The 14933-nt window shown below is 41.5% G+C and overlaps 1 protein-coding gene across 8 annotated transcripts in view; it reads right to left on the bottom strand.

Moving 5' to 3' along the window:
* Window positions 1-13326: 13326 nt before the first annotated feature.
* dync2h1 (dynein cytoplasmic 2 heavy chain 1) overlaps window positions 13327-14933 on the bottom strand; it is a 104687-nt gene continuing 103080 nt past the window's right edge. For all 8 annotated transcript variants that reach the window (XM_032545462.1, XM_032545461.1, XM_032545466.1 and 5 more), the window contains one exon: window positions 13327-13907. In XM_032545462.1, coding sequence (XP_032401353.1) covers window positions 13746-13907 — 162 coding nt within the window. In that variant the 3' untranslated portion in view covers window positions 13327-13745. The remainder of the gene's footprint in view (window positions 13908-14933) is intronic.

The following is a 14933-nucleotide window of genomic DNA, read 5'->3' as shown; positions in this document are numbered from 1 at the left end:
AGCAGCTGCTTTTGATTCCTTGGGCAGAAGAGAGCTGAGCAGAACTACTTTGGGACAGGTTTCAGTAACACTCTGCTGATGCAACAATGACGATAAGGAAGAAAGACAACTCCACTCCTTCATTCAAACACACACACACAAACACACCCCCACAAACATAGAAAGAAAGAGGTACTTATGAAGCTACACAAAACATACAGTGGTATATTATTTATGCAGATTTTTGCACATCTTAAAATGGTGCAGTAAATTCAGTAACTGGTCAAAATGTTTTGTTTTATAGGCTTTTCTTTTTTCTGTTTAAATAACCTTTTTGCAGTATTTGTGGCTGATATCCTGATTTGATTTCAAATCATCATTTACAGTAAAAAGTCATGGAAATTCATTAGAGGTCCTCAGAGACTTTGATTAACTTAAAAAAACAGAAAACAGAAACAGAAAAAATGCTTTATCCACATAGGTCTAATTATACAAATACACATTTATAGAAATATGAGTATATATTTTAGATCTATAAATAGAAATCATATCAATTTCTATATCTATGTTTAAAAGTTGATGCGAGTTGAAGTATGTGTGCCTGTCAGGATCTGTGTTTTCTGTGTTCATTTAGAGTGTCCTGTGTCCTTGAGTCTCTTCGTTGTCCTGTCCTCCCCTTGATTGTTCCCAGGTGTGTCTCGTTCTGTGATTACCCTCCCATGTATTTAACTCCACCTGTGTTCCTTGTTCGTCGTCGGGTCCTCGTCAATGTCTAGTCTGTTCGTCGTCGGTGTGTCTCTGTGCGAGCTGCCGTGTTACTGGACTTATTTATTATTAAATTATCATAATTCATCTAACCTGGGTCCGCTGCCTCTGCCTCACCACCAACACCACCCGCACTTCATGACAGAAGGACCCGACCATACCGATCGGTGAGGCTGCTATTATGGACCCAGCTGGAGTGCGGTTACCTCCTAAAGGGCAGAGCGGCCCGAGGCGGAGATCCGGCAGGGAGGACAGGGCGCTGGCTGACGCTCTCGCCGAGCTGCAGCGGGAGCTTTTCCGAGGGACAAGACTGGTGTTGGCGCCCCCCGGATTCGGCCCCCGTCGGTTCCTCCGTCCGGGTAGTCAGCGACGTGAGCCGCCGGTGGAGCCGGCCCCTCGTCGCTTTCCGGAAACACCACCTCCGCTGCCTGCCCGGAGACAGCGACGTGAGCCGCCGGTGGAGCCGGCCCCTCGTCGCTTTCCGGAAACACCACCTCCGCTGTCTGCCCGGAGACAGCGACGTGAGCCGCCGGCAGACCCGGCCCCTCGTCGCTTTCCGGACCCGCAGCCGTTTCCCAGGCTTCGCTCCGGGTCACCTCCGCTGCCGGTTCCCAGGCTCCGCTCCGGCTCGCCCCCGCAGCCGTTTCCAAGGCTTCGCTGCGGCTCGCCCCCGCAGCCGTTTCCAAGGCTTCGCTCCGGCTCGCCCCCGCAGCCGGTTCCCAGGCTTCGCTCCGGCTCGCCCCCGCAGCCGGTTCCCAGGCTTCGCTCCGGCTCGCCCCCGCAGCCGGTTCCCAGGCTTCGCTCCGGCTCGCCCCCGCAGCCGGTTCCCAGGCTTCGCTCCGGCTCGCCCCCGCAGCCGGCCCCGAGGCTCCGGCTCACCTCCAGCCGGCGCACCCGAGGCCGAATCAGCCGGCGTTCCAGCTGGCGCACCCGAGGCCGAATCAGCCGGCGTTCCAGCCGGCGCACCCGAGGCCGGCGTTCCAGCCGGCGCACCCGAGGCCGAATCAGCCGGCGTTCCAGCCGGCGCACCCGAGGCCGACTCAGCCGGCGTTCCAGCCGGCGCACCCGAGGCCGAATCAGCCGGCGTTCCAGCCGGCGCACCTTCCGAGACTCCCAGTGTTCCTTCCGAGACTCCCAGTGTTCCTACCGAGACCCTGACCTTCTGCGTTCCTCCTGAGACCCTGACCTTCTGCGTTCCTCCTGAGACCCTGACCTTCTGCGTTCCTCCTGAGACCCTGACCTTCTGCGTTCCTCCTGAGACCCTGACCTTCTGCGTTCCTCCTGAGACCCTGACCTTCTGCGTTCCTCCTGAGACCCTGACCTCCTGCGTTCCTCCTGAGACCCTGACCTCCTGCGTTCCTCCTGAGACCCTGACCTCCAGCGTTCCTCCTGAGACCCAGACCCCCAGCGTTCCTTCCGAGACCCAGACCCCCAGCGTTCCTTCCGAGACTCCCTGCGTTCCGACTCAGACTCCCTGCGTTCCTCCAGAGACTCTCTGCGTTCCACCCGAGACCGAGACCCTCTGCGTTCCGACCGAGACCCTCTGCGTTCCGACCGAGACCCTCTGCGTTCAGACCGAGACCCTCTGCGTTCCACCCGAGACCGAGACCCTCTGCGTTCCGACCGAGACCCCCAGCGTTCCACCCGAGACTCAGACCCCCAGCGTTCCGACCGAGACCCCTTTTGCTCCGACCGAGACCCCCTGTGCTCCACCAGAGACCCTACCTCTGGGGGCTCGTCATCGCCGTCTGTGGGCGGCCCCCGGGGCTCATCATCGCCACCTCCAGCGCCGCGGACGGCCGCCGGACCGCCTCCGTGGTTCCCGCCTCCAGCGCCGCGGACGGCCGCCGGACCGCCTCCGTGGTTCCCGCCTCCAGCACCGCGGACAGCCGCCGGACCGCCTCCGTGGTTCCCGCCTCCAGCGCCGCGGACGGCCGCCGGACCGCCTCCGTGGTTCCCGCTGCCGCGGACGACCGCCAGACCACCTCCGTGGTTCCCGCCTCCTTTGCCTCCGCCCACCCTGTGGGTAGTTTTTTGTTGTTTTTGGACTCTTGGCCCTTCCTGTGTTTCCGCCCACAATGGTGGGTTGTTTTTTGTTTTTTCTGGACTCTGGCCCCCCGTCCGGCGCCCCTCCGCCCACCCTTGTTGTGTTTTTGTTTTGTGGGCGTCTGGTAGCCGCCCTTGAGGGGGGGGTACTGTCAGGATCTGTGTTTTCTGTGTTCATTTAGAGTGTCCTGTGTCCTTGAGTCTCTTCGTTGTCCTGTCCTCCCCTTGATTGTTCCCAGGTGTGTCTCGTTCTGTGATTACCCTCCCATGTATTTAACTCCACCTGTGTTCCTTGTTCGTCGTCGGGTCCTCGTCAATGTCTAGTCTGTTCGTCGTCGGTGTGTCTCTGTGCGAGCTGCCGTGTTACTGGACTTATTTATTATTAAATCATCATAATTCATCTAACCTGGGTCCGCTGCCTCTGCCTCACCACCAACACCACCCGCACTTCATGACAGTGCCTTTACTTTTTAAAATGGGGATTTTATTCCATCCACATCTAACTGAATAAATGTACTTAAAACTCAAAGGTTGGAATAAAAAAAAAAAAGAAAACATTGTTTTGAGTTTATGAAGCTGAATTACGCATTCATTTATTTCAAAGCTTTATCCACCTCTCTACCAGCGAGCTGATAACTGTGACTGGGCCAGGATTACATTTCCATGTGGACTCCTACTTTATGGTCTAAATATATCCCTTGTGAGTACGTTAATTATTTTCTGTTTATTTAGCTCCTCTTTGGGGAAGTTTCCTTATCTCTAAAGATAATCCTCTCCTGTTGAGAGAAGAAGCAGAGGATTAATTATCATTTACCTGAACGGAAACTAAGACTACAGTTCCTAGGAGATTGGAGGATGGTTGCACTTGAAGGGAGTTACCTTGCAACAGATTCTGCAAACATTGTCATTCTGTGCTGAAGTGATAAGAAGGAAAACAAAAAACTTCATATATTAGAAGCCAACATTGGACAGGATTGTGTAAAAGAAAAAAAAAAACATCCTTATTATGCTGACCACTGATGAATTACAAAAACACACAACCCTACTTTGCTGGATGGAATAGTGGTACTTTTTTCACCATTTGATGATGTCTGATTTGCCAACGTCAGCACACAGATGCTCTGAATCGGCAGGCCTTCACAGCTTGATTGGTATGGACAGTTCCTGACAACGCCTCCCTGCTTACAACACCACAGCCAAGGTCATGATGACACATCCAAAATGTGAAATGGACACAGGTAAGAAAAAGAAAACAGTGCCTGTGTCACTAGCTTCAGAGATTACAGCTGAAAATTAGCCAACTGTGCAAAATTTGCATATTTACAAAAATGTTCACTAATAGTTTCTGTCTTTTTATGTTTTAAGAAATAAAACTTTAAACCCTACATTGGGATGCGAATGTGATCCCTCACTCATACTGTACAAGTTATGGGAAGTAAGAAAGCTACCACAAGCAGCCTTTCATGCAGTATCACCTTCACTCTGGGGTGCACAAGCGTGTGAGCAAGTGATCCACAGTTTGTCTAAAGGCTGGTCGACAATCTGCGGCCATAAATCTGCCTGGCTGTTACCACGGTGATTTACAGCTTCATAGAAACCATAAACATCAGCACTGAGCAGGTCCGCTGCCCTCAGAAGGCTGAATTAAGTGGTGAGAGTGTAAATTTGTGTGTGTCCCCAGCTTGGATGCGTATGTGTGTGTTTTCTCAAGGGCATCCCTGGCTGGAGATGAGTGTCGACTTTTGTAATTGGCCGAGGTCCTGAGGGGTGATTAATCTACGCCGGTCCATTGGCTGTGACGGCAGAAGGGAGGGGTTACTGCAGCTGGACAGTTAGCTGCTGTCAGCTCTCTAATCTGAAGCATTCTTCAATATTAGATGGAGGCCAGGCGATCACCAGGGCCAAACTGGACTCAACACTTCTTTGTCCTGCCTCCTAATTTAACCTTTTAAATATTTTGTAACCATTTGTCCTATTGAGCGTTTAAGGATCTTCTCTTGATCTTTCCCGATCTTTCAGTCTGCGACTAATTTATTTTCAGGAATTTATTTGAAAATGTATATTTACAACAATCTTAAATATCCAATTTGTTGGATTATTATTGTGAAAAAGGTTGTAGAGGATGATCTAAAATGAAATTACTGAACGTTGTAATAAAGCTCTTATTTAACATTTCGTTGTACAGACAGAATTATGGTGCTAGATGTCTGTATGGTGCTACATTTGTTGATCATTCATTTTTTTAAAAAAAACAGGTTTTTGCCGAACAGCAACTTCACAAATACAGATTGATCTTAGGTGCTCAGGCCATCTGTTGAGCATCTGCACTGAATGGAAATAGTTTTGAAGAGACTGAAGATCTGGGTAAAAAAAAGTTCCTTTTGAAAACATGTTTGGAAAAGTTTAATAACCCAATATTATTAAGCTTCTATGGAAAACATCAATAAAGCCAAGGTTTTATGTGGACACATAACACTACTGAACTGACTTTCTAAATACTGTCTGAACTTTAAAAGAAGGCTCAAATAAAGCTGGAAACACAGATCACAGGATATTGAAAGAATATATATATATATATAACTGAAGAATCACATCAGTGGTCTTAAAATCCAACCCTCAGAGGCCGGTGTCCTGCAACTTTTAGATCTGTCTCTTGTTCAGCACATGTCGAATGGCTGAATGACTTCCTCTGCATGCAGTCAGCTTCTCCAGACTCCTGCTAATGACCTCATTATTTGAATCAGGTGTGTTGAAAGAGAGACACATCTGTCTTGGAAGCCTCCTGCAATAGAGCTTATTACGTTTTCATTAGCAATTCAAACACAAATTTCAGATTGGGAGGAATGCTGTATCAATGCATTTGAAACCTTTAAACAATTTTCCTAAATCTTTTTGTTTTGCCACACACTGTTGTAAGTGGTGGTTTTGTATCCCCATGTGTAGTTAGACTCATGCTTTCTGGCCCGAGATGTTTTTTGGCTACACCTGAATCTCATAAAAGAAGACATTTAAATACATATTTGTTAGAAAAACCTTCTCCGATCCTCTGAGATGCAACTATGATTCCTCATGTGTACTTTAATATTAATTAATGTGCTTGCAGAACGTCATACAGTTAACTTCCTCTCCAAAACTATTATCGACTCTCATATTGCTGCAGTGACAGCAGAACTGAGCTGGTTCCATTGAATCATGTTCCAGGCTCAGAAACATATCCGTCATCATTTATCAAAACAGTGATGTTTTGTTTTTTCTTTTAGAGCAGATGAGCACCAGATTAGTTTTTCTCTTCTACAATAATTCCCCATAAAACTGTTGGGATATAGTGACAGTTTTATTATATAGGTCACACGCTTTGTGAATGGCACTGATTACAGAAAGAGCATATTCAAACATATGGTGTTAGTCTTTTAGGCGCATGTTTTTAATACCAACTAAAGTAATACATTGCAATGATGACTGGAAGGGCTGTTTATTCCACTGCATTGGGTATTTGGACTGGATTTTTGATTTTTGGCCTGTGGTCCATATTTGACCACTGATTAGATGTTAATGCAATGAGTAAATGATAATCCACTAAATAATTTGATTTCATAGACAGTTGTAAGTGAAGTCATGCAATGTAATTATATAATTTTTATTCCCTTCACAATCTTTCCATAAGTAAAAAGCAGCATATAGTCACCTTCCTAAAATAATGGCCTAAGGCATTTTTTACCAGACATGATTATTTTTGCCTAAAAGATATTTTTGGAAAAAGGTGGAGTTTTTTTTTTTATCCCCCAAAAAATAAAAAAAAATATTATTTTCCATTATTTTAGGAAGCTGACAATCATCTCCTGAATTTTTAAGGCCTCTGTGTTTAAATATTGCTGAGCTGCTAAAGCTGTGATTCAATTCCATTACAACGACTGATACGTTTTCAATAGATGTTGATCTCATTTGTGATGTTTGATAAACAATGTAAAGCTAGATAGTAAAATTAAACTAAAGATTTTACTCATTTTCTAGCTTCTTTCTGTTTAAATTAGCACTTCCAAATCCATACAGATAGTTCCTTTTATAAGTTCTCAGTGGGATTTAGTGTAATATTTACTACAGTAATGATACAATTGACTCTATCATACACTCAAGTGAAAAACAGAGTGTCAGAACCAAAGAGTTTCATTACCTAAGAAGCCCAGTTATTTTGAACAGACGGAGAGGAAACAATATATCAACCAAGTATAAAAATTATTTCGGATTAAATGGTAGAAAGACAGCATGTAGAGATGGAGAGAATAGAGATGAGTCAGTGCAGAGAGAGAGAAGAAAAAGGAAAAGTCAGACATTCCCCTGAAGTGCGTCTGCGTCTCCAGAGAGGATCACAGATTTGAGAGCAAGTGACCTTGTAGTCATCTGTCATCCCCTCTGACTCAGCTGGAGGCCGAATATCTCTCAAAGGGGAAAGAAAAAAAATTACCCACCAATACACAACACGTTTGAGCACAAAAACCATTGTACAGCACACTGAGGAGAACATATGTGTTCCTCACACATTCTCATTCACACCTCCACGCATACAGATATAGCTAAGGCGTGAGGTAACTTCCTGCAGCATGCAAAATTTGTTTTCCACACAGAAACGACTGCCGCTCTCCCTCAAAATGTTCCCTAATTACAACAAAAGGGTTTCACTCGCTAACATCCCTTGAACTTTATTCAACTTGTCAGCTACTTTGACTTATGCACAGTATCTCATACATGACACATCAGAAGAAAATGTGAACATGTTTTGATCTAGATGTTCTAAATTAAATACTGAGCAGAAGGACACGGTTCACCCCGGATAGATAACATTTATAACCACATCTAATGGCCTTCTCTAGGACTGCAATGCCATCTGTCAGTTGAAAATTTTGTGAGAATAAATAAATAAATTCCACAAGCAGCAAGATCAAGATCACTTGATCAAGGTCTTTTTGACCTGAATAAGTTTTAGCATGCCATCCAAAAAAATAAATAAATAAAATAAAATGAGTTATGGCAAGAAAGACTTGGCAAACCCAAGGAAAACTTACTGACTGCCTTACTGGGTAGAACTGGGCTACTGAATGGAAAGGTAGACTTTAAATAAATAAAAAAAATCAAATTCAGTTCAAGTAGTTATGATAGATATTGTGCATTTTCTAGAAATGCTTGTGTCCTGTCAGTGAAAATGGTTTATATTCAAGAATTGCTGAATAGTCATTCCCTCTGGAGTAAATGGTCTTTAGTCATTGCAAACAAAAATGTTGAACTAGATGTCCAAATCTGTCAATTTTATACATTTCTTAATTGTGCTTCCCTGATTGAACAATTTTTATCAGGTGAATCTGATGGGTCTTTTTTCTCTTTTGTTCCAAACAAGTTTGCACTTTGATTTGCATAATGCTGTGAAAAAAATTGAATAGCAGGGTAATAAAGTGAAGAGAACAGTATGCATTTGGTGTTAAGAACTCATTTATCTCACTGTAGATTTCACATGACTGTGGGAATAGTGTGTAATGCTGTCTTGAGCATTCAGGTGTACATGTTGCCGAGATTGGACTTCTTTCCATTAGAAAACACTTCCAGACTGAGCTGTCACAATGGGTACATTACATAACCTTTTGACTATATTCTTCATAAACATGGTGTCAGGATTTTTACTTTGATCACTCTGACACTCTGAATGACACAAAGACTGATTAATTAACTATTCGTTTTTGAACAAGTGACACACTTTTGCAACTGGGTTTTGCAGTTTGTACTTAACCATTTTGAAAAATGAACTAAATATCTTGTTAATGGCAATGTGAGAAATACACCAAAGTGGCTGAGGAAAACTGTGAACAAGTAAGCAGAATATTTGAGGTGTTGCCCCCTATTAACTCAAATGTTGTGAATAAATCATCGGAGCCTTCCTGGACTGCTAAACGTTATAGTAAGCTTTGTGTGTAAATATCTGACTTTAAATAAATAGACAGTATCATCTAAAAATCTTTTGCATATTTGAAGAATTTATCATAGATTGATCATTTTTAGTAATGTGAGCTGAAACACAAAACAGCCTGATTTATTGTCAATTAGTGAGAAAACTTGTATAATTTGATATAGTATATGGTTTCAACTTTCTAGCAAAAATAACATAATTTATTGATTTGATTAAACTGGTTAATGTTTCTAACCTTATGAAAAACACTCACTAAAACTGCTTCTATTTACAGCATAAAATGCCCCAGGCAAAGTTTCCTACCTTCCACCTGAATCCTGGGAGCTGCACCTGCTGCTGCAAGGAAGAAAGGAAGAAAAGCCAAAGGGCAGAACTACCTTTCTCCCTAGACCCCTAATTATTTTCCAACAGGCATAATTTCAATTTCGAATGTTTAGATTCATCTCTTCAAGATGTCTATTTGACATTTCTTCTCTATGTGTAATTTAAATGCTACATATTGAACCATCTAATACATCTGCACAATGTTATCAGAAAAAAACAAAACAAAAAAACAATTGAAAGCTTTCTTTTGGCATTTATTTGACACATTGTTCTAGTCCTTTATGTAAGAAAGAAAGTCCTCATGATCCTGCAACATTTTATTTTTATACCTGACAAGGAGCACATTTTTAGAGTAGGGGCTTTTAGTGTTTTAAATATAATCTGTGCTCTCTTCTACAGAATGGAAAAAGCCATTAGAGTAATGCCATAATGTCAGTAAGTAATGGTTAAGAATTCATGAGTCAAGATTCAATTTTATTAAAGTTATTCAGCCAGAGATTATACGCTGAAATTTACCATGATGGGTTTTGTATGTCTGAATGAAAGAGTTATGAAGTTAGACAAAATAAAACTATTATTGCGCTTTAGTCCAGATATGAACTCTGAAGCCTCGCAGCCTGAGGGAAGAGATGGCTCTGAAGCCTGCCGGTACAGCAGCAGATACTTATGTATGGCTTGCCAGAGGGCAGCAGGGTGAACAGGCAGTGGCAGGTTTGTCTTTTAGTATCCTGTGGCCTCTGTGCAGACACCTCAGGTCACCAACGCTGAGACTGGCGTCCTATCTCTGGCTGCACACGCATCCCATGCCAGTTTATTAACTTTCCAGTTAGGACGCCACTGCATGTGCCCTGTGAGACAGAATGATGTAGTTCCTGCCAGGAGGGTCTGAAACAAACAACGTGACTTTTAACAGGAGCAAACCTGGGTATGAGCAATCTTTTTTCAACTGTGTTTAGGTTTGTAGTGACTTACTGACTGTCTGTCAATATGCCCTTCTGTGTGTTTTACTTTGAGGGTTTACCAGCACTAAAGCGATGTAGCTGTCAAATCTAAGCACACAATCTGTCAAACCCAGTGAAGGACAAGTGATAAGTTGGTTTACAGACATTTGGCTCTAAGAAGTACTTGGCTGAAAGAGAAACCAAAATATTAAAAAAGAACAAGCCGTCATTTATTTAGCTCAGACGCTAAGAAACAATTCCATGCTGCTGATAGATTTATGGGTAAACATGCTTAAAGAATGTCTGGAGTGACTAGTTACTAATTTAATTAATATTTCAATCAGATGTTTTTTGTATCAGACAGGAGTTCAAGTGTGTATCTTCATTGAGAGCTAAGAAAAAGTAAAATTTTGCCTACTTGAGGGTTCCTACATTGGAGTTTTTTTTTTTACATTTGCCATATTATATTTACATATATATTTACATACCTATTTTTACCTTCAGCAAAAATAGCTGAAGGTAAAACTAACAAGAATAAATGGTAACTTGCATAAAATTGACTGGTAGGAATGAAATGTTACAAATATCATGTTTTCTTTTTTTTAATAAAGTCATTTCTGTGTTTGAAATTTTTTCTCCTGGTGTTACAAACATCTATTCTCCAACAGTGTTTGTATAAACTAAAACCATTTAACTTTTCCTTTTTTCCCCCCTCATTCAGTTATGCTTTCATTTCAGTATGGATCTCTTCCATTTTGATCTCTTATGTTGTGTTTCCATCCATTCCAACTCTCTTCTTGTGCAATTTGTAATCTGCATTAGCACTGTTGGCTACATCAAACCCATCTACTGATGTCAGACAAACTGTGGCCTCTTCTCTTAGCCAACAGTTGTTTTTGGAGGGAAGCAGCAAAGTGACATGTTTGGACTGCATATTGTCCTGATAAACCGGCGATATCAATGCCAGAAAACCCAGAGAAGAGTCTCCAGTGACCAATTTAAAAAGTACAGATTGCATAAAATGAAAAAACAAATCAAGTGTCACTCATATCGTTTCCACTGAGTTAATTTAGACAAATGACATGATGTGCTCAGAGTGGTAATTTTACTTTCGCTGCCCTGTGAATGAGGCTTATCTGGGATTCTTTAAAAGTTAAACAACTAAAAAAACTAAAAAATGCACCACTGTAGTTTTATGAACACTAACACATACTAAAGTGCTGTCTGCCACAAGCTAAAATACCAAGGTGTGGATATTTTATTGAGGAATAAATAATAAATGTGGTGCAGTGAATTAATCCGACCCCAATCGCAGCAGAATAGATTACATATCTGCACTGAAGGCAAACAAATGAAAAGTTCTAAGTTGTGTTTTGTTTGTATTCCTGCATTTTAATCACTTCTATGGTTTGAAAGATGTGTATATGAGATATGTACATGAGAAATAAAATGTTTATGTCTGACATCCAAATGCAAACATAAGCAGTGTATTGTCTCAGTGTTCACAGCTCTAAACACAGTGAATGGCGGACGTCAGAGCAGAAAGAAGAGGGGAAGTTCAAGAAGAATAGAGAATGTCTCAAAGAAAAGAGAGCAATTAAAAATAGAGGCAAAGGGGGAGGCAAAATCCATTTTTTGTTATATAGTGACAAATGATTGTAATGGGTATGCGTCTTGTTGTTTATGTAAGACTGATTTAAGACCAATTTTACCAATTTGCAGATGTAAATTATAATTTTGTCAGCTGGTTGTGTGCTGCATTTGAATTTTTCCTAAGACGCTTCTGTGGTTTACAAACAAAATCAAACTGACTCGCTAAAGCAGGCGCTGAAGACCATCACAGGAAAAATAAAAAACACCCCACAATAGTTCTTTGTGGGTTTTTTTTGTTGTCTTTTTAAAATATGCATCTCTCATTTGTTTTAAAGACAAACCCTCTGAACACATCACCTTGGAAACAAGCCCCTGGTAAATTATTTTCTGTTTGCTGCAGTGCTTAATGTCAATTTTCCACCTCTGCTTGCAGGTTTAGTCCTCAAAGAATAAGAAACAGCTCTAAAACGGCGGCTGCTGTTTTAAGTAGTTTCTGAACACACTTTTGGTGTCTGTGACTTACCAAAAGAGGTCACATGCTAACTGCCACTGAATAGCATAGACTTCTCTAAGAAAATAAATATTGAGGGGGTTTAATATTCTGAGATCTCAAGCCAACCCACAAATTCTTTAAAAAAAATCAGATCTAACCTTGAATAGATTATTAATGTCTTTTGTTTTATAGTTACGATGTAGCAAATATCAGTTATGTGAAAGCAAATTTAGCCTGACCAATACTTATTCGAGCAAAATGTGGTAAATATGCACAAGTATGTTTGAACAGACATTAAAGTTCCTAAACTTGGACTTCTTGACATATAAACTAACGACAGTTTTACTTTTTGTCTTTGATGCACCCTTCCTTTATTTTAATACAAATCACTCGTCACTAGTCCTACCTATCTTTCCCTTTAGCCGCTCTTTTTCTCTTAAATTATGTCAACTGTGACACCCTTACTTTCCTGTTTCACTCAGGTTTTATTGTCTTTTATTACTTTTTCCTGTTGCCTACATGATCTATTTTTTTTCTCTCTCTCCCTACGTCCCCATGTCTCTTTCCCCATCTGACCCAGAGGGCCTCGTTTCACAGAAATCCAATCCTCTCACTTTTTTAAACCCGCTGTTCCATTCCGCTCCCATTTTGTCACACTGCAGTGAGCACACAAAACCCCACTCCTCCCTCGTTTCAGCTCCTTTCTCTGTCTCCACAAAAACACACAAGCTCCCGGTCAAACACGAGCACAAACATATGGGCTGACATATTAACAAACATTTGTACAACTGCATTAACACGATGGAAACACTGGCCAATAGAGAAAGAAGAAGACCTAATTAATCCATCAATCAAATTTAGAGCTCTTAGTTGGATTTGTACACACAGAAACACACATCCACCTCACACTCTCCCATGTTGCTCTGTGGACATTCATCTCAGCTTCACTGACTCCATTCAACCTCGACTCACAACTAATCACACAAAGGTTAGGGACTGACTTGTATGTGTGTGTGTGTGTGTGTGTATTTGAGAGAGGATCACAGTCTGCTGGCTTTTCCTGGTGATCTGTATTGTTTACTGTGGAAACATTTTGCCCCCTGACACTGAGGAACAAAGGATCAGCTGCTCTCTGAAATACACTGAAAATTAGCCGAGGGCTGATGAATGTACTAATTCTCATTTTGCAGAACCTAAACCATGACAAAACTCATTTGAATACATAAATCAAGACATTTTGTTATAGGTTTATTTTCGATAAATAGGGTCTATAAATAACAATAACGTAACAAAATATTTTGAAGCAAACATTCAGAATTTAAGCCTTTCTTTGGAATATAACATAACCTAAGTGTTTCTGGTGAATAAATAATAATTCCTTCATTTATGAAATGTGTAGAATGTCCAGAATCAAGTTTTATTTAACTAACAGAAGTAAATACATATGAATTCATCTGCAACCTAAGAACTGAACGATAATAATGCTTTTATTGTATTAAGATGTCAACATCAACCAGAGAAGTTAAAGTTTTTGTCTTAGGTTACTTCTTGTAGCTCTAGCAACAAAATGAGAACCAGAACTGGAGACTGAAGACATTTTCTTTTCTCTCTATCTGTCTGCGCTTGACCTCATCATGACGATGACACCCTTTCACTGTTGTTTGAGAAAAAGAGCAGCTCCGGTTTGTATCCACTGGTTGGGGTTTGGTCCACAGGGCAAGGAGATGTGAGTGACCACCTTCACTCTCTCTGCGCTGGTGTACAGCGGCAGCCAGATGCTCTCCTCTGAATCAGTGGAGACAGTTGCAGAGATCTGGAATAAAAGGTAAAAGTGCAATATCTACATAAATATATACTGTATGTGCAAACCCTGCCTCTCGCAGGTTGACTGTTGGAGATAGGCACCAGCACCCTGGTGACTCCACTGAGGATATGCATGTAGGATAGTGGATGGATGGATGAATGTGCAAGTTAAAGACGGAATGAGTGTGAAATGTGAACACTAACAGCACTGTTTTTACACGTTTATCACATGGTTGTTTTTTATTACGTAGATCTGTACCAAATACACATGTGCTTGTGCTTTTTCTGACTTAAACAACTTTAATTTGTGTGTACCACATGTGAATTTTAAATGTGGTCCAAGAAATTCACATGTGATTTTTAAATTTTAAATCATGGGATGTCACCAAAAGGCACTGTAAAATAGTTTCAATTTTAGAGTTATTTTACTCCAAAATTGAGTAATTAAAAAATATTTAATCTGTGAATTTATGCATTAACTGGTAGATTTATTGTGTTGAAAAATAATTAGTGGCAGCCCTAAGAGCTGCCCTCTCCATTTTTCTAGAGAATATACTGCGTTGCCTGTCAGTAAAGACTGCAACAGTAACTCAGTAAAGGCATGTTTTACCTTTGTACCCACTATTCAATATCTGTAATGACATTTAAACGTCACAGATTAAAGTAGACTATAACCGCCTTCCTCTCCTGTTTCCACACTGATTCTAATGAAAATGAGGTAGACACAAAATGCAAGTCCACTCAATTTGCACAGGCAACGGCAGTGAATTAACAAGGCTTTTGCTTGACCTATAAAACTGCTGACAGGATTGTGGAAAGAGAAGATTGTTCAAATAAAGGGTGCACCTCAGCTGCAATGTTAAAATGAACTCTTAAATGCACATTTAGTCTTTTTTAAGCAAATCACTTTGACTACTACATTTAGATAAAAATAATTAGCCTCTGAAATTTACTCAATGGGAGCAATTCTTTTTTTTACAAGTTAGAATGTCAAACAAAGGTGAAGTAAATTGATTAAAGTCCAGCCAAGTCACAG

The sequence above is a fragment of the Xiphophorus hellerii genome, chromosome 18, assembly GCF_003331165.1.
Source record: "Xiphophorus hellerii strain 12219 chromosome 18, Xiphophorus_hellerii-4.1, whole genome shotgun sequence".
Lineage (NCBI taxonomy): Eukaryota > Metazoa > Chordata > Actinopteri > Cyprinodontiformes > Poeciliidae > Xiphophorus > Xiphophorus hellerii.
This window is presented reverse-complemented; position numbering and strand designations above follow the sequence as displayed.